The sequence below is a fragment of the Narcine bancroftii genome, chromosome 2 (assembly GCF_036971445.1).
Source record: "Narcine bancroftii isolate sNarBan1 chromosome 2, sNarBan1.hap1, whole genome shotgun sequence".
NCBI lineage: Eukaryota > Metazoa > Chordata > Chondrichthyes > Torpediniformes > Narcinidae > Narcine > Narcine bancroftii.
In genome coordinates, this window is record NC_091470.1 from 181,986,010 (window position 1) to 182,003,206 (window position 17,197).

Sequence of the window (17,197 nt, forward strand, 5' to 3'; positions counted from 1 at the left end):
TCTGAAAATATTATTATCATTATATTAGGCATATATACTGCAAAGCTTTAATCTACATTTTATGATCTCTTTCTGCCTTAATTTAGTGTAGCTTTTTTTTTACAAAAGTAGTTGGCTGGAAGATTTTGGTGCACATGACGACTCCTGTATCAGAAACAGCCCGGAAGCACATTTGGAGGATTGTGTGCAGTTCTGGTCACCTCACTACCGTAAAGAGATCAATAAGATTGAAAGAGGGCAGCGAAGATTGACGAGGATGTTGCCTGGACTTCAGGAACTGAGTTACAGGGAAAGGTTAAACAGGTTAGAACTTTAATCCCTGGAGTGTAGAAGAATGAGGAGAGATTTGTTCAAGGTGTGCAAAATTATGAGGGGGATAAGACAGAGTAAATGTAGGTCAGCTTTTGCCTGAGGGTAGGTGAGATACACACCAGAGGACATGGGGAAAAGTTTAGGGGGGGTGTGGAACGAGCTGCGGGGGGGTGGAACAAGCTGAAGTGGTGAATGCGGGCTCAGTTTTAACATTTAAGAAGAATTTGGTCAGGGACGTGGATGGGAGGAGTATGGAGGGCGATGGGACTGGGTGAAGGTCAGTGGGACGAGGCAGAATCAGACTAGAAGGGCTGAAATGTTCCATGGAATTCGTGCAGAGGATAACACCGCTGCTCACGGCTCCAGAGAATCCTGATCCTTGGGGCTCTCCACTCGCAGTTCTCAGGAGAGCCATGCAGGTCACTTGCAGCTGGAACCGACTGGTCGGTCCACAGGTCTCTGAGACGTGGCGGGAATCTGGAGCGCCCCAGGACAGATCACCCACGTGGTCCGAGGAGGGACGTGCAAACCCCGCACAGGAGGCTGGGGTCAAACCAGGATAGGCAGCGGTGAGAAGCAGCAGCCAGAGAGCTGCCCTTCCTGACGAGACCAAGGAGATGATCGTGGACTTGAAGAGGACCAGGAACAATCACCCTTCATTACACATCAATAGTGGAGAGAACGGAGAGCACCAAGTTCCTTAGAGTTCACTGAACTAGGGATCTATCATGCGAACATTTAACATCTCCTCATTTGCGACCATGACTGCACTTCCTGAGAAGACTGAAGTGGGCAAGGCCACCGGCCACTGTCATGTCAACCTTCAACAGGAGCACTAACGCATGCATCCTGGCCGCATGCATCACAGTGTGGGCACAGTTGCTGCAGAGAAACGGATTGGAGGTCAATCCACAGGACCGTAAGAGAGGCAGAGAAGAAGGATCACTGGAGTCTCCCTCCATCCCACCCCTCCCCCCCCCAACCTCGATCAACGTGATCAACCAGAATCGTTGTCTGAAGAGGGCACGCAAAATCACTTAAGACCCCTTTCACCCTGCACACAGCTGCTCCCGTTGGGGAAGGAGATATGGGAGGATCAGAGCCAGCATCACCAGGCTGAGGAACAGCTTCTTCCCACGGGCATTGAGAACGCTGAACGACCAAAGGAACCGCTCGCACTGACCCTCTGAGCCTCTCATGCTCACAAAGCAATATTTATTTATTTATTTGTATTTTCAAATACCAGTCCCACAATCGTATTATTTGCCTGTATGTGTGTTACATCTGGTTGTGTGTCTGTGTGTTTTGCATCGAGGACCGGAGAACGCTACTTCGTCAGGTTGTGCTTATACAATCAGATGACAATAAACTTGACTTTAGACATACAGCACGGGAACAGGCCATTTCAGCCCACAGGTCTGTGCCATCCAATTTACACCCAATTAATCTACAATCCCGGTACAATTCAAATGGTGGGAAGAAACCAGAGCACCCGTGAAACCCGATGGCTGGCACTGTAACAGCGTGGCGCTAACTGCAACGCCCACCGGGCAGACGCATTGGAATCAGGTTTGAAGGCTGTCACCTGTATGTTGTGCTTCATCAAGCCCAGAGCCGGAAAGGCCCACGCGCAAGACGACGGCATGACCTCGATGTCCGCATAGCTCAGCCACTGCCGCACCAACGCTGCCTCCTTCGAGCCAGACCCCCTCATCCGCTCAGGGACCAGGTAGTGCGCCACAGCTGACGCGCCGCAGACACAGCTCCCAGCATCGGCTTCCACTGCCGGTAACCTCCTGAGCGGCAGGTTGGCCTGGGAGTCTCCGGCAGACGGCGTGCTGACATCCACCACTGTCAATTTCTGTCTCCCATACTCCAGAGCAATGAGAACCTTGGCGTTCTGGAAGCTGTGAGAGTGTTGAGACAGATAGAGTGAGGGCAGGGCCATCCTGAATGAACCAGGTCTACAGGTTCCTGAGGGCAAAAAAAACAGATTTTTGTGAAAACAGGCCTTTTAGTTCACCAAGTCTATCCCAAAACCACTTACAGTTAAACAGGCAAGGCTGCAGATTCTGGGGTCCAGGGTCCGAGAAACCCAGCAGGACATGAAGCATCAGTAGAAAGCAACGTTTCGGGCTTGGGCCCTTTGTCAGGTGCAAGAACAAACAGACAGACCCCCTGAAAGACCACCCTTTCCATGAATCCAACTTTTTCTTCCTCTCCTCTCCCCCCCTAAAGATTCCATCACGTGGGGCAATTTATGTGTCCAGTGAATCAACCAACCCCAATGACTTTTGACACAACAGGTAAGTCCCTGATTTTTGACCTATGCAACTGGTGACCATCTGTATATACGACCGAAATACTGCAAAAATTTAAAAAAATACGTATGTAGCGTTCACGCTACGTGAGCGTGGAGAACGACGACGCGCACACCAAAGCCTCAGAATCGAGACTGGTTTATTGCTCTGGCCATCTCGCGCTTGTACGGGCCCCAGGCGCTGACATCAGGGCCCCGCGCCGTCAGGAGCGCCGTCCCGGGATTGGCCAGCATTCCCGCCTGAGTTCCCCATCTTCCCACCCAGGACGATGGCTGGTGCCACCCCCCAGGCCCCGCACGGCTACCGGCCGTTTTATGGGCAGGTCCGCGTACATAAGATAAAGGTAGGCAAGTTGTTTCCATGGGTTGAGGGAGGCGGGGGGAGAAGAGAACTAGGGGATGTCGCCTCAGGATCTAGGGGGGGTAGATTTAGGACGGAGATGAGGAGGAGCTGCTTTTCCCCAGAATGGTGGGAATTCACTGCCCATTGAAGCAGCAGTGGCAAGTTTACATTGTCGGAGAATTAAGGGATATGGGGAAAAGGCAGGGAGGTGGAGATGATCCCATAATCAGATCAGCCATTAAATGGTGGAGTGGGCTCAACAGGCCGAATGGCCAACTCCTGCTCCTATTTCTTACGTTCAGGGGCACCACTCCAGCACCTCTGTAAAAAGGCGAAATAAACAAGTGGGGAATTATAACTAGTTGGGAATTTAACAGCAGACGCATATTAAATACAGGCAGGGTCAACATCATGGCCCCGCCTCCCTCTGCTATTTTGAACATCCAAGAAGCCCACATCTTCCACGACAGGTTGTCCTCCTTCCTTGCACTGCCGTTCACTGTCAATTCTACAAGTACAAGATGGTGGCCACCAAGGCCAGCCCTCGCAAGGCCTCCTCGCCGCCATTTATTTCAATGCATTGGCCACTCCCTGCCATAAGTGCTATTTTGCCGGTGCCCCGACCTGCCGCATTTACCTAATTCCCCCCTATTAGATTTGTCCTGACGTTGACTCTGAATACAGGGGATTCTACGGAAGCGGGTGTTGGGGTGGGGAATGGGGAGGGGGGGTTGGTGGCTGGTGGTAAAATACCACTAATGGCACTGGTGGCCTTCTCTGCATCAGAGAGACCGGCCGCCAACTGAGAGCTCGCTTTGCTCACCACCTCCGCTCCGTCCGGAACCACAGCGACCTCCCATTTCAATTCCAGGTCAGACTCCCCTCCCCCCAAAATTGGTTCACTGCCCTGCATACTCTCCCACCCTGACCACCAGTAGATCGATGGAACACCTTATTTTCTGTCTGGCCACCCTCCCTGGCCTTAACCTTGACTTGACTGCCTTCCACAAAACCAGCTCACCCAGTCTTTGCAGTTCTTCCACCCGCCTGTCCCCCGGCCTCCCCCTCACTGCTGCAGCCCCTCTCTCCAATCTCCACCTGTCACCTCTTGCCTTGTTATTCTGCCTTTTCCCCATCTCCCTGCTCTATTGTTCCGACGCCTGCCAGCATTCCCTCACATCTTAACGAGGGGCTCAAGCCTGAAACGTCAGTGGTGGACACTGTTGGACCTGCTGAGTTTCTCCAGCATTTTGTATTACTTGCTCGTTTTTGGTGAGCTCTGGCACCTGAAAAGAAATTTAACACTGCACCCCTGCTTCTGGTTGGCCCAGCGCTTCTGCCACCTGTCCCAGCATCCACACCTTTTCCACGAAGTCCCCCAGATTGGAATCAGCACAGAAATGTCGCCCTCCCCAGTGTTGCCGCCGGCTCCGATGTAACAAGTTGCATCAGCTGCTCCGCGCAACCTTGGCTGGTTGGCGGGGACCGGGACCCGCCGATGAAACGCGCCCCACCATTGGCGGAGAGCCGGCGCAGCGTGTTGCTCAGCCCCCCCTTTTCCATTCCAACCCCTCCCCAGGCGCCTGCACTCGCGGAAGCAGTCCCTTCCCCTCAGCCCCACTCCCCTCGTGTGGATTTACCTCCGGTTGGAGAGAGAGAAAGAGACCTTGTACGGATGCCTGTCTCCAAAGGGAGGGGGGGGGGGGGAATCGCTTCCTTGCTTCCTTCCTTCCTTCCTTCCCCCTCTCCCTCTACCAGGCTCTGCAAAGGCCACATAAAATAAGCGCATGCGGATTTATCACCGCGGACTCACTGACACCTTGTGGCTGGAAGACTTGATCTGTCACCACCAGCGGGGTTAAGGGAAAGAAACCGAAACGTTCTCAGCCCATGTGCGTCTTCCTTTTGAACTGCCTTTCGTGAATGAAAACGGCAGCCAAGTGAAACTAGCAGCCAAACAATTGGGGATCTCGCAGCAGCCCCAATGCAACAGTTAAAACATTACATACAATATGGGTTATTGTATTAGAGCTGAACTTAAGTACCTCAGATCCTTGAGGGAATGGCATTAGCATCTCTTCAACTGGATGGAATTAGCATCTCTTCAACCGGACAGAATTAGCATCTCTCCAGCCAGACGGCGTCGAGATCCCTCCAGCCAGACGGCGTCGAGATCTCTCCAACCAAATGGCGTCCAGATCTCTCCAGCCAGACGGCGTCGAAATCTCTCCAACCAAATGGCATTAACATCGACTTCTCCGGTTTCTGCTAGCCCACTCACCGTTCTCCCTCCCCATCCCTCTGCCCCCTTCCCTCTCCATTCCCAGAGCCATGCCCCCCAATCCTGCCGTTCGCTGCTGTGCCCTCCCTCCCTTTTCCACCTATTACCTCCTGTCTGTGGGACCGTGCTCCTCTCCCTGCCCCTCCCCATCCCACTATTTTGTATCGACGCCTGCCGACATTTTTCCATACCTTGTTGAAGGGCTCAACCCTGAAACGACTGCTTAGCTATCTTTATCTTTGCTATATAAAGGATGCTGTTTGACCTGTGGAATTTCTCCCGAAATGCATTTTTTAACATTACTGTGTTTGCATAATTACAGACGCTGACACCAAGATAAATCAGAAACAAGCTTTTTGCACAAAATAATTGAATTCTGATCCATTTCAAACACAACATATTTGGAGGGTATTAAGCCTTTATTTGAATTACTCAGGGCAAGCACTGTACGTGAAGATCCTTTTTCCTGCAGGTGGGGAGAATTGCCACTAAGTGCAAAAAACCTCAACATACACATGCAAATAAATAAAGAATTATAAACAGCCTGACTGTGCAATACAGAGAGGGGAAAACATCAATAAAGTGCAAAAGTAAAATTAATTTTTGTTGAGGAGTCTGACGGTGGAGGGGGAGCAGCTGTTCCTGAACCTGGTGGTGTGAGTCTTGTGGCACCGAGACCTCTTTTTTTGTTCATATTCATGTCAATATTGTCAATTCTGATTCTGATAAAGAATAAATTTTTGTGGTTGGTTTACATAGGCCAGATCTCATGGACCGAAGAGCCTGTAATGTTCTTTTGGGTAAGATTCATCTGTGAGAAAGAATTGAACCTATTTCAGGAGTAAAACACAAAAGTCTGCAGTCACTGTGGTTGAAGTAAAAACCCAACACTGGAGAAACTCAGCAGGTGTCCTTGTCACAAGACCACAAGACAAAAGAACAGAAACAGGCCACTCGGCCCATTGAGTCTGTTCCATAAATCTACACTAAGCTACTCTACACCAGTTCCAATTTCCAGCCTATCCCCCATATCCCTTGATGACCTCACTAATGAGATACTTGTCTATTTCTTGTTTAAATAGTCCCAGTGATCTGGCTTCTCCTGCTGGGTGGGTGGCAGCAAGTTCCACAGATCCATGAGGAATGGTCACAGTGGGATAGTACATGAGGGGAATGGTCACAGGGGAAGGAATGGTCACTGAAGGTATAGAACCATCATTTTGGGCTGAGCCCTTCATCAGGAATGGAAAAATGTCAACAGGCATCTGAACAAAATGGTGATGGGGGTGGGGGGAGAGGAAAGCATAGTCCAAAAGGCAGCAGGTGGATAAGGAAGGGGAGTGGGTTGCTGAATGAATGGAGAGGGAAGGAGGTGGAGAGCTGGAGGAAGGAAGATGCAGGGACGGGGGAGAATAGGGAGGGTGCTAGCAGAAACAGGTGAAGTCAATAATAATGCCATCCAGTTGGAGAGGGCCCAGAGAAAACTAATGGAATCAGGGTTAGGGTTAGGGTGGTCACAGTGGGATAGTGCATGAGGAATGGTCACAGTAGGATAGAATACAAGGAATGGTCACAGTGGAAGGAATGATGGTGGGATAGTACACAAGGAATGGTCAGTGAGATAGTTTGAGGAATGGCAATGGTGGAATAGGGAATGATCACAGCTCTTCCTCGGGCATATTGGTGGCTCTGAAAAGAGCCTTTTGTGTTGAGGGTGGGGCTCCGACTCTAACGCGTTTTGCCTGCCCGGCGTTGCCGCCCCATGGCTCTAGAGGCAGAGACTCTCTTGGGCGCCGTGCGCTTGCGGGGGCTCTTGGCCGCCGGCTTCCTCACCCGCTTCTGGGCGGCCGCTTTGGCTCCTGACGCCGTCCTCTTCCTGGCGGGCGCCTTCCTCGTTGCCCCTCTTCCGCCCCGGACCTTGGCTTCTCCCTGCTCGCCCTCCGCCACCCCCGGCTCGGCGCGCAGAGCGGTAGTTCCCGTCTCATAGGCGGCCGCCGAGGCTACTTTCTTCGCCGCGGCGGCGCCCGCCCTGGGGACCTGGCGCTCCTTGGCGGCGGCCACCGCCTCTAGGATGTGCTCGGCGACGGCAGCCGGTGCGCCTTTTTGCCGATGGGCCGCCTTCTTCTTGGCGGCGGCCAAGACAGCGGAGGAGGCAGGGGCGGCAGGGACCCCGGAGAAATCGGGACCAGCAGCACCGGTGGGAGCGTCCGCTTCAGCGGGAACAGTCTCGGCCATCAACCCCTCAGAGTCGACGCTCACCGCGCCAAGTGGCGGCGCTGACGCCCAGTCCGACCTATTATGAGGGGAAGGCGGACGGGGTGGAGCCGATGCGCTCGGCTCCGCCTCTATCCGCTGCCCCAATCACACCTAGCCCCGCCTACCAGTCCTTCCCTCGCCTGCCGCCCCACAGCCTCCCCGCCCGAAGCATCGCCGCCTCCTCAAACGTGATCCCATCACCAGCCACATCTTCCCTTCTCCGACCGCGTCTTTCTCGTCCACTCCTCCCTCCTTACCAATCGCCCCCTTGGCACCTCCCCCTGCGGGAGATGCTGCCCTTGGGTCCACATCCCCTTCCCTCACCACCACTATGGGCCCCAAACGCTCCTTCTAAGTGAAGCAACACTTCACTTGTGTACTCGTGGGAGGCTAGAAAGGCCGTTCGGCCCTTCTAATCTGTGCTGGCCAATAAAACAAGCTAGTCCCACTGAACTACTCTCTTATCCATGCATTTATTCAATTTATTTACCTACTGCTCTGGCCTCTTCTACAACATAGAGACTGGCCACGGTCTGGGAGCTCGTTACGCTGAGTCTCTTCAGTCCATCCGCATGACCTCCCAGTGGCCAAACATTTCAATACTGCGTCCCTCTCCCGCGCCGACGTATCTGTCAAACCAGGGCTACCTGTAAATTTGATATGAGGAGCAACCCCTCATATCCCGTCCGAGCGCTCTCCAACCGGATAGTTTTAACTACGAATTCTCCGGTTTCTGCTAGCCCACTCCCCGTTCTCCTTCTCTTCCCCGTCCCTCTGTCTTATTTCCTTCCAGCTCTCCACCCACTTCCCTCTGCATTCACAGAGCCATCCCCTCTTCCCCGTTTATATGCGCTCCCTCCCTTCTCCACATATTACCTCCTGCTTGTGGGCGCGTCCTCCTCCCCCTGTCCCTCCATTTCATTTGCATATCTGCCTACCATACCCTGATGAGGCTTAAGACCAAAAAGGTTGGTTGTCTTTGCTATGTTAAACGTTGGTTAAATCCTTGCTGTTTGACCTGATGACTTTCTCCAGTTCAGTGTTTTACTGGGGGTGGGTTGTGGGGAGAGTTCGGGGAACTAACATCATTACGGCCCGAAAAGCTGCAAACTAATCTGATGGATCAGCAAGTTGGGGGTTGGTTCACGCACCGTCGCGGCGGGTTGATCGAAGGAGCCGGACGCAGATCGGAAGGAGCGGATAGGAGAGAATAAAGAACCGTAAACAGATAACAAATGTAAACAGACTCTGCAATACAGACAGAACAAAGAAAATCAATAAAGTGCACAAGTCCTTATATGAGTCCGAGTTTGGTTTTGAGTGGGGTGGTAGCTGTGTCCTGAACCTGGTGATGCAAGTCTTGCGGGACGCTACCTCTTTCCTGATGGTAGAAGCAAGAACAGATTCATCTTAAGAATCGTTTTGATAATGATTGGATTGATAAAAGGTTTTGGGTTTAATATGGTAAGAACAGAGCATATGCTGGGTGGCGTGGGTCCTCGATGATCGCTACTGCTCTCCGACGGCTGCATTCCCCGCAGATGGGAGGGTTTTACCTGCAATCCATCCCTTAAAAATCATTTTGTAAATTGAACACAGTACAAGTGGTTATTGCAATCTACTGCGTAAATATTGTTGGAGGCTCTGAAAAGAGCCGTTTATTTCGAATTCCAAACTTTAATTTACTCCGAAGGCCATTTCGTTTTCAGCTTTTTTTTTCTATTTTGGGTTTTACGTTTTTTCTGGCCATTCGGTTTCTGCTTCTTGGTTCCCTTCTTGGCCTTGGTTTCAGTCGCAGCTTCCTTCTGCTGTCGTCTCTGCCGCTTGCTGAGGTCGAAGGAGTCCGAGGTCCTCTTGCCGCCTTTGGTCTGCACCAACGAGCCGCTGCTCACCAGGCCCTTGACCACCTTGTCGAGCCGGGCCTTGTCCAGTTCCACGTCGTAGCCATTGGCCAGCAGCACCTCCCTCAGCGAAGCGAGCGACAGGCCCCCGCGCTGCTTGCGGACGGACAGAGCCTGCAGGATCAGCTGCGAGATCCGCAGGTCCTGCTTCCGCCGGCGCCGGCCAGGCCGCGGCTGGCGGAGCTGGTGCTTCTTCTTCGACTTCTGTGGCTGCTCGGCTTTAACGCCAGGAGTAGGGGTAGCCCTGCGCCCCTTGGGCATGAGTCTGAACGCCGGGTAAGGAGCGGTACTCCTCCCCCAGCAGAGCCAGAGGACACCGCTCAAACACCTAAGCGGACGTCGGCCTTTAAAGATGCAAGGCGGACGTCGGTGGAAACAACCTCCGGCGGCGTCCTCCAGAACCCACCAATCATGTGCCTCCTCTGCTTGCAACAGCGAGGCAATTTTGCCGCGCTCAGGCCGGACTCATCGACGCCCCGAATCTCTGGGCGATGGTAAACTTAAATGAAAATCAGAATGTGTCCCTCATGAACATGTCACGAAATTCATTGTTTTGCGCCAGGGCAGACATTGCTGTAAATTACCCTTCAAAAAAAAATCAATAGTGTAAGATAGGAAAAAAAATGGGTTCATTGTGAATTCAGGAGGCAGAGGGGAAGATGCTGTTTCTAAAACGTTGAGTCTCTTCAGGCTCCTGTACCTCCTTCCTGATGGTAGCAGATGTTATCAGATCAGCTGTGAGCTCACTGAATGGTGCAGCAGGCTCCACAGGCAGAATGACCAACTACTGCTCCTTCTTCTTACATTCTTATGAACACATGTCATGAAATTAGTTGCTTTGCGGCAGGAGTGCTGCACAAAAATCCCTGTCAATTGCATTTCTGTGAATACTCTCTTTAAAATTAAATAAATACGTGCAGAAGAGAGAAAGTGAGGTCGTGTCTATGGTTCGTTGTCAATGGTGGAGGCTGTTTCTGAAACGTTGGGTCGTCTTCAGTCTCTTGTCCCTCCCTCCTGATGGAAGCAGAGGGCACAGCCTGGGGATGTTGGTGGGGGGGGAGGGTGTCCTTGATAGAAGCTGCTTCCTTGAGACGTCTCTTTGGAGCAAACACCAATGCCCATGATGTCACTGGCCTCAGTTCAGAACCCAGACATAATGTCCCCAAAATCTCAAGGCAAGTTGGAATGGAAAGGACTTTTTGTGGGCTGCAAATGTCTGAGAAATGCAAAATATTGGTTTGTTGAACATCCTGAGATAATATAATGAAATTTGAATCCATTTGTTCATGCAGAGCATCTTCCACAATATTTCAAATTAAGATTTCTCTTTAATGATGTGGAACAAGAAAGTCTGTGATTGTTGTTTACACAAGAATGCTGGAGAAACTCGGCAAGGCACGCAGTGTTCTTTCTTTTGTAGCAAAGACTTGGCAAATTGTTTCTTAAATGTACCCTTTACCTGACTGTTTTTCCCCCTTTGGTATCCGGGCGGGACTGTCTACGAGGAACGAATTAAATCCATATTTTGGAGACCCACACTGCGGAAACTGACTAAACTAAGCAGCTTAATAATCCATATCGAAATGTTACATGTTAGTTAGTGAAATACATGAGCTGGTCTGTTACACGCGCAGCTAATCAAATGCAAAATTGGCAATTTTAACATAACTGCCACCTCTTGAGGCCTAGGTTGTTATTGTTCACAAAACACTCATAGAAAATATGTCGTCTGGAACAATTTAAAGGGAAACGAGAAAGAACCAGTTTAAAATGAACCCACCTGTCACGACTGTGGTTTTTTTAATGTTTACTTGTATGCTGCATTTGTTTATTTTCATCAATAAAGCAACATTAAGTTATCCCAATAAACATAGCCATTTAAGTACCTTGGAACAATTGGAAAGTGGGATGTGGTCAGATTACTGTCTCCCTATTTAAAAAAAAATTATGTTGTCTCGTTTGAATGGGATCACTGTTGGTTCGATTCACTAATCAATATACAAAACACACATTTTAAATGTAGGTGATTTTAAGAGGGTGCTGCTACAAATAAATCATCCCTGAATCCAATCTAGGAAATATTCTGCTTCTTTCTTGATGAAGGTCTCAGGCCCAAAATGTTAGCAATATTTCTTTGTCTCCAGAAAAGACCGGCTGCACTCCTCCAGCATTTTGGCGTGTTTTTAACCACAGTCACGTCGTCTGCAGCCTTTTGTGCTTCACCCAATCTAAGAAACACATGGATCACTGCTTGAAGTCTTTGGAATGGGAGATTTTGTGCAGTGATGTTCATTTCACTTTATTGAAGCAGAGCGACAGGAATTTCTGACTGTGTTAATGTGCTGGGTTTTGAGTTCATGTCACTTCCCAGCTCTCGGTGCACAACTCCTCAAACACCCATGGACTGGAGAATGCTGTTTAGTTGGGGTTCAAACTGTAAACTTGGCTTAATTAAATCAGCCCATGTTTCAACAACCAATTCCATCTTTTAACCTTGAGTTGACTTTTTTTTCTCTCTGGGGTTTTTTTTTCAATTATTTTCAAAATTTATGGATCAATTATTTTTGCTCTTTATCAAAAATCTTTTCTTTTTTATTCTTCCTCATTTTTTGTACTATTATTATTGAAATTAGTAGTTGACACTTGGTTTTGATTGTAATTGTTCAGATAATAGGTTGGGATTAGAAATTACATTAGTTACAGATTTTTTTCATATATGTGTATCTTGTTTACCGTTTTGTTTACTATCTGTCATTTTAATTCACTTTTACCTGAACTTTATATCATATGTATTTATGATATAATTATCTTATCAAAAACCAATGAAAAGATTGAAAAAGAAGATTTATGGTTTTGCTTGAGCTTGGAGAAAATTAGATATTGTAGCAAGTCGGGTCAAACCGCATATGATGGGCCGAATTGCCATAACAGGGCACAGGGGCTTCCCCGCCCCCCCACCACCGCACAGAAGTTACAGGCTGCAGGAGTGCATTGCCAGGGGAATGGCCAGGCCTCACAGCATCATTATGACATCACTCCTGTGAGCCTGTTACACCACCCCCCCAAAAAAAGGAATGTGTGTGGTTTGAATAAACGGCATTTAATGGTTTACTTGCTTGGTGTGGACAGCAGCTCTGCCTTTAGCAGTGCTACAATATAACATTAAAGAGTTCTTAATTGAATTTGATAAGGTATGGGCCCATTTACGGATTATTATCATAGATAGAATACTGCTGCAATTCACTCCACAACATGCACTACATCGCTAGCTCTCCACTCAGCTCCAGATCACCTCAAAAACTCATTCTGTTATGAGCCCAGAGGACACCCCAAAACCCAGCAGCAATAGAAATTCACCAAGACAAATGGTTGCTTAAACAAAAGTTGCTTTTAATTATCTATGAACATGAAAACTGGATCAAACTTTAACTTATCACTATTAACTTACTTAACCTAACTTAACCCACTTCTAATTCTAAGTGCATGTGTGTGTGTAATGTGTATGTAAGTTCTGTAAAGTTCTTTGATTCACAGTCCATTCTCATTCCTCCAAGTTCATTGGTTGCAGCAATTCTTATACTGTGGACGGAATTTAACATTTATGATGTTCACCAGGCTTTGGTGCTTGAACGGTAAATGGTTACCACTCAGGAAGGTTCTTGTTGGTTTTCAGAGAGAGATTTGTTCTTCGCTGGTCACCCACAACTCCTTCCTTTTAATCAGCCACTTCAGTATTTTGCCAAAGAAACTTGCCCCATCAGGGTTCTTCAGTTGATAACCTTTATTTCAGGTCACCACAGATTTCCTTTTTGTTTCCATTATTTCAAGTGAAACATGATGCAGCTAGTCCTTTCCTCTTGTATGGACCACATGAGCTTTGACCAGGCTGAACTAAGGACTCTCAACCTGTCATCCAAATGGGGTTTTCCACAAGCTTGCCATCTAGTCCTGATCCAATCCCAGCTACTGCTGCTGGCTGTAACACTGTAGAACTGAATTCCCTCTTTTTCTCTCAGAGAAAAAACCTGTTTGACTCCTTCTCTGCTTGCAAAAACCACACTCCAGGACAGGCTAGGCTCCGAACCTACTCCTCCAGCTCTTTCATCTGTTGCTTTTCAAAACAGCAATCCATTAGTGAAGTCGCTTGGGCACTCCCCAAAGCTCTTCCAAAGGCTCTGGGAGCTGGCCTGTCCAAGCTTGAGCAGAGCTCCAGTATTTTAAATCAGTTCTGTGAAGTGACCAACACTAAAAAAAAGAACCTGCCCCAATTTATCTCCCAAAAGCATATCTATAATCTGTCACACTTTGATCGTTCAGCATTCTCACTGCCCCTGGTAAGAAGCCACACCATTGGCTGCAATGGAGTGCGATTCCTGATTGACCTGTGTTACTGCAGCGACCTTTAGAGAAGTGTTTCAGAAATAAAGTAACCCCAGACACCACCGATTCTTTCTGAAACATCTTCCTCGGCCGCTCGACAGGGAAGGGAAATGTTGAACGCCGACCGAGCGTCGAGCCCATTGCCCAATTTCTGCCGAGGAATGGGTCAAACAGGGAGGCGCCCCGATGAGTTTGGGGGACCGGGCGGTGGTGGGGGCGAGTTGGGGCGACCGCGGGCGGAGACGCCGGGGGATTCCGAGGCACGGCGGCCGACGGGTCGGCATGCGGCGGGTCGGGCGTGACGGGGAGGGCGGTTTGGCCGGCTCTCCGGGGATTTGGCGGAGGGAAGAAACACAAATCGGGTGTTGGGCGACCCAGCGGCGGCGGCGGAATCGGGGAGGGGGGTCTCCTTTCCGTCCGCTTCCCGGGTACAAAGGGGATCTCCTGCGCGTCGAGTTCGACACCCTTGCGGCAGCGGGAAGAGGACGCCATGGCTGAGGAGTCGAGGACCGAAGACGTCGGCGATCTCGGCCGAGGGGGTGGCGGCGGAGCAGTGGCCAGGAGCAAGAGGAAGCGGCCGCGGGGCCGTCAGGGCGCCGAGGGTCCCACGGTGACCGAGCGCGTCCTGACGGCAGCGGCGGCCACCGAGAAGCGGCGCGGCCTCTCGCTCACCGCCCTTAAGAAGGCGCTGGCGGCCAAGGGCTACGACGTGGCGCGGCACAACGGCCGCGTCAATCGCGCTGTCCGCCAGCTGGTGAAGCAGGGGTCACTGGTGAAGACCAGCGGCGCCGGCGCCGCCGGTTCCTTCCGCCTCGGTCGGGCGGCGAGTGCCGGGTCCCGGCCGCCGCCGGCCCAGCGGGCCAGGAAGCGGCCGAGCAAGAGGGCCACCCCGGCGGCGCTGCGGGCGAAGGGCAGCCAGGTCTCGCAGCAGGGCAAGGGGGTGACCAGGCCCAGGAGCGCTCAAAGCCGACGCCTCAAGGTCAAGGCTTCCTCCAAATACAAGGCGGCCCGGGCCAAGAGACCGGACAACCCCAGAAGGAGGCGGCCGCCCAGCAACGCGCCGAAGCTACCGGTCGGGCGCCCGCGACTCCACCCAGTTGCCCAAAGATCGAAAGTGCCCTCCGGGGTGAAATGAACCTGCTCTCTCCGAACCCCCAACACAAAGGCTCTTTTCAGAGCCACTACATATAGCAATAAAATGAGCCAAATGCCACTGCAAATTATTTAAAAAAATATATTCATATTTTATTTGTAAAAGATTGAGTTTAACATTAAATACAAAATTGACAATTCCATAATCGTTTGTAAAGCATTTCAGTTCTCTGTCACATGTCTGTTCATGGCCTCCTGTACTGTCTCACCAAGACCCATGTTACCAGCCCAGAGGACCCCAAAATCCAGCAGCAATTGATATTCAGCAAGACAAATGGTGACTTAAACAAAAGTTGTTGTTAATTATCTTTTAAATAGGATCAAACTTAAACTAACCTAACTTGACCCCCTTCTAATTCTAAGTGCACTGTGTGTGGAAGTTCAGAAAAGTTTTTTAGTTCACAGCCCAATCTCACTTCACACCCCTCCAAGTTCACTGGTTGCAGGCAATTCTTACACCGTGCATAGAATTTAACGAGTATAAAGTTCACCAGGCTGCGGTACTCGAAAGGTAGATGGTCACCGCTCAGGAAGGTTCTTGTCGATTTTCAGAGAGAGATTTGTTGTACGATGACATTCACAACTGATTCTTATTTAATCGCCCACTCCAGTGTCTTGCTGATGAAACTTGGGCCCTTCAGGGTTCTCCAGATGATAACCTCTTTTTTTCAGGTCACCACAGAGTTCCTTTCTGTTTCACTTATTCCAAATGAAACATTAGACAGCCTGTCCTCTCCTCTTGCATGGACCACAAAGGCTTTGACGAAACTGAACTAGGAATTCACAACCAATTTTCAAAATGGGGTTTTTCCACAAGCTTTCCAGCTTGTCCTATTCCAGTCCCAGCTGCTGTTGCTGGCTGTAACATTGTAGAATTATATATCACTCTCTCTGAGAGAAAGCCTGTTTGACTCTCTCTGCTTGCAAAACCTCTTAGAACAAGTTCTCTTCCAGACTGTCTGCGGCTCCAACAAGATCTTTCATCTGTTGCTTTTTGTAAACAACAATCCATTAAGTAAAGTCTCTTGAGCACTCTTCAAAGCTCTTGCCAAAACTGTAGAGCCGATATGTCTAGCATGGGGCAGAGATCTGTTTTAAAGTGTTTGTCTGTGACCTACTCTAACAAACCTTTCCCAATTTACCTCCCAAAAACATATTAATATACTCTGTCACACTCCAATCTGATTGCATTATCACTGACTTTTCTGCTTTCTGCTAACCTGCTCTCCTCCCTCCCTTCCTTTGCCCAGCCATCCCTCCTCCCCTTGATAGCTGCTGTCCCCTCCCTTCCTTCTCCACCTCCTGCCTTTGCGAGAACACCTCCCCCCCACCCCCTTAACTCTTGTTTGGACACCTGCCAATGTTTTTTCCATACCTTGATGACTGGCTCAAACCCAAAATGTCAATTATGCATTGTGACCTTTCCCACATTTAGGACACTGCTTGACCTGCTGGGCTTCTCCAGCATTTTGTTTTTACTGTTGCAGAGAACAGAACTCTTCAACCCAGCAGGACCTTGAACCTACTTGCACGTGACTGATAAACTTTGACCACCTTGAACTCTGACCCCTCTTCCAAATTACATTGTACTTCCGAGATGAATTAGGTACTTCACGAGCTATGTCTGCAAACCTCCATCACCCACCAACACCCCCCCCCCCGCCCATCCTGATTCTTTTTCTTATGTATTAAACATAACGAGGGTTGATGAAGAATTTTTATTTTTCTCAACATCCCTTTTACAAGCATGTAGTTCGGTTGTCAGATTAATACTTTACGACACTCCAAAACTTCACAAAGTTTGCTCCCAAGAGGTTGTGTATTGCTTTGGAGAACATTTCCTTTTACAATTTTAAACTTTCAGTTAGACCTTTATTTAAAATCTTTTTTGTTTCAAAAGTTATGGATTGTTTTGAGTTTCTGGTTGATTGAATTCTGGGTCATGGGCCTTCTACCGTACTTATCTTCTCTTTTTACAGATTAGCAGGGTGGGGGACTGTTTTATTTTCATCTAAGGTTACATGAAAGTGAGAGCTAAACTGTTGGTCTGCTCGCAGAAGACCCCTACTCTGTGTAGCAGTTAGCGCAACACTTTTATAGTGTCAGCAACAAATCCGGCGCTGTCTGTAAGGAGTTTGTACTTTCCACCGTGACCTACATGGGTTCCCTCTGGGTGCTCTGGTTTCCTCCCACCCTTCAGGTGTACTAAATTAATTCATTTTTCAAAAATAAACTTTAAGATCATTTACAAA

General features: G+C 49.5%; 3 protein-coding genes across 6 annotated transcripts in view; 1 reads left to right on the top strand and 2 right to left on the bottom strand.

Annotated features, from left to right (window-relative positions):
* vars1 (valyl-tRNA synthetase 1) overlaps positions 1 to 5,219 on the bottom strand; it is a 74,736-nt gene extending 69,517 nt beyond the window's left edge. For 2 of the 4 annotated variants that reach the window (XM_069919505.1, XM_069919504.1), the window contains exons 1-2: positions 4,616 to 4,721; positions 1,898 to 2,286 (exon numbers count right to left, since the gene is read on the bottom strand). In XM_069919505.1, the coding sequence (XP_069775606.1) occupies positions 1,898 to 2,260 (363 nt within the window). In that variant the 5' untranslated portion in view covers positions 2,261 to 2,286; positions 4,616 to 4,721. Of the gene's footprint in view, positions 1 to 1,897; positions 2,287 to 4,336; positions 4,455 to 4,615; positions 4,722 to 5,020 lie in introns of those variants that run through there. The other 2 variants (XM_069919507.1, XM_069919506.1) reach the window with 2 other exon arrangements.
* A 1,765-nt stretch (positions 5,220 to 6,984) lies between these two features.
* On the bottom strand, positions 6,985 to 7,491 carry LOC138752997 (histone H1-like). Its single transcript, XM_069915593.1, has one exon. It carries the CDS (start codon positions 7,489 to 7,491, stop codon positions 6,985 to 6,987), a length of 507 nt encoding a protein of 168 aa, XP_069771694.1.
* A 3,296-nt stretch (positions 7,492 to 10,787) lies between these two features.
* Positions 10,788 to 15,091, top strand: LOC138752998 (histone H1-like). The gene is made up of 3 exons (XM_069915594.1): positions 10,788 to 10,808; positions 13,430 to 13,625; positions 13,985 to 15,091. Exons 1-3 carry the CDS (start codon positions 10,788 to 10,790, stop codon positions 14,926 to 14,928), a joined length of 1,161 nt encoding a protein of 386 aa, XP_069771695.1. The 3' UTR covers positions 14,929 to 15,091.
* Positions 15,092 to 17,197: the final 2,106 nt, after the last annotated feature.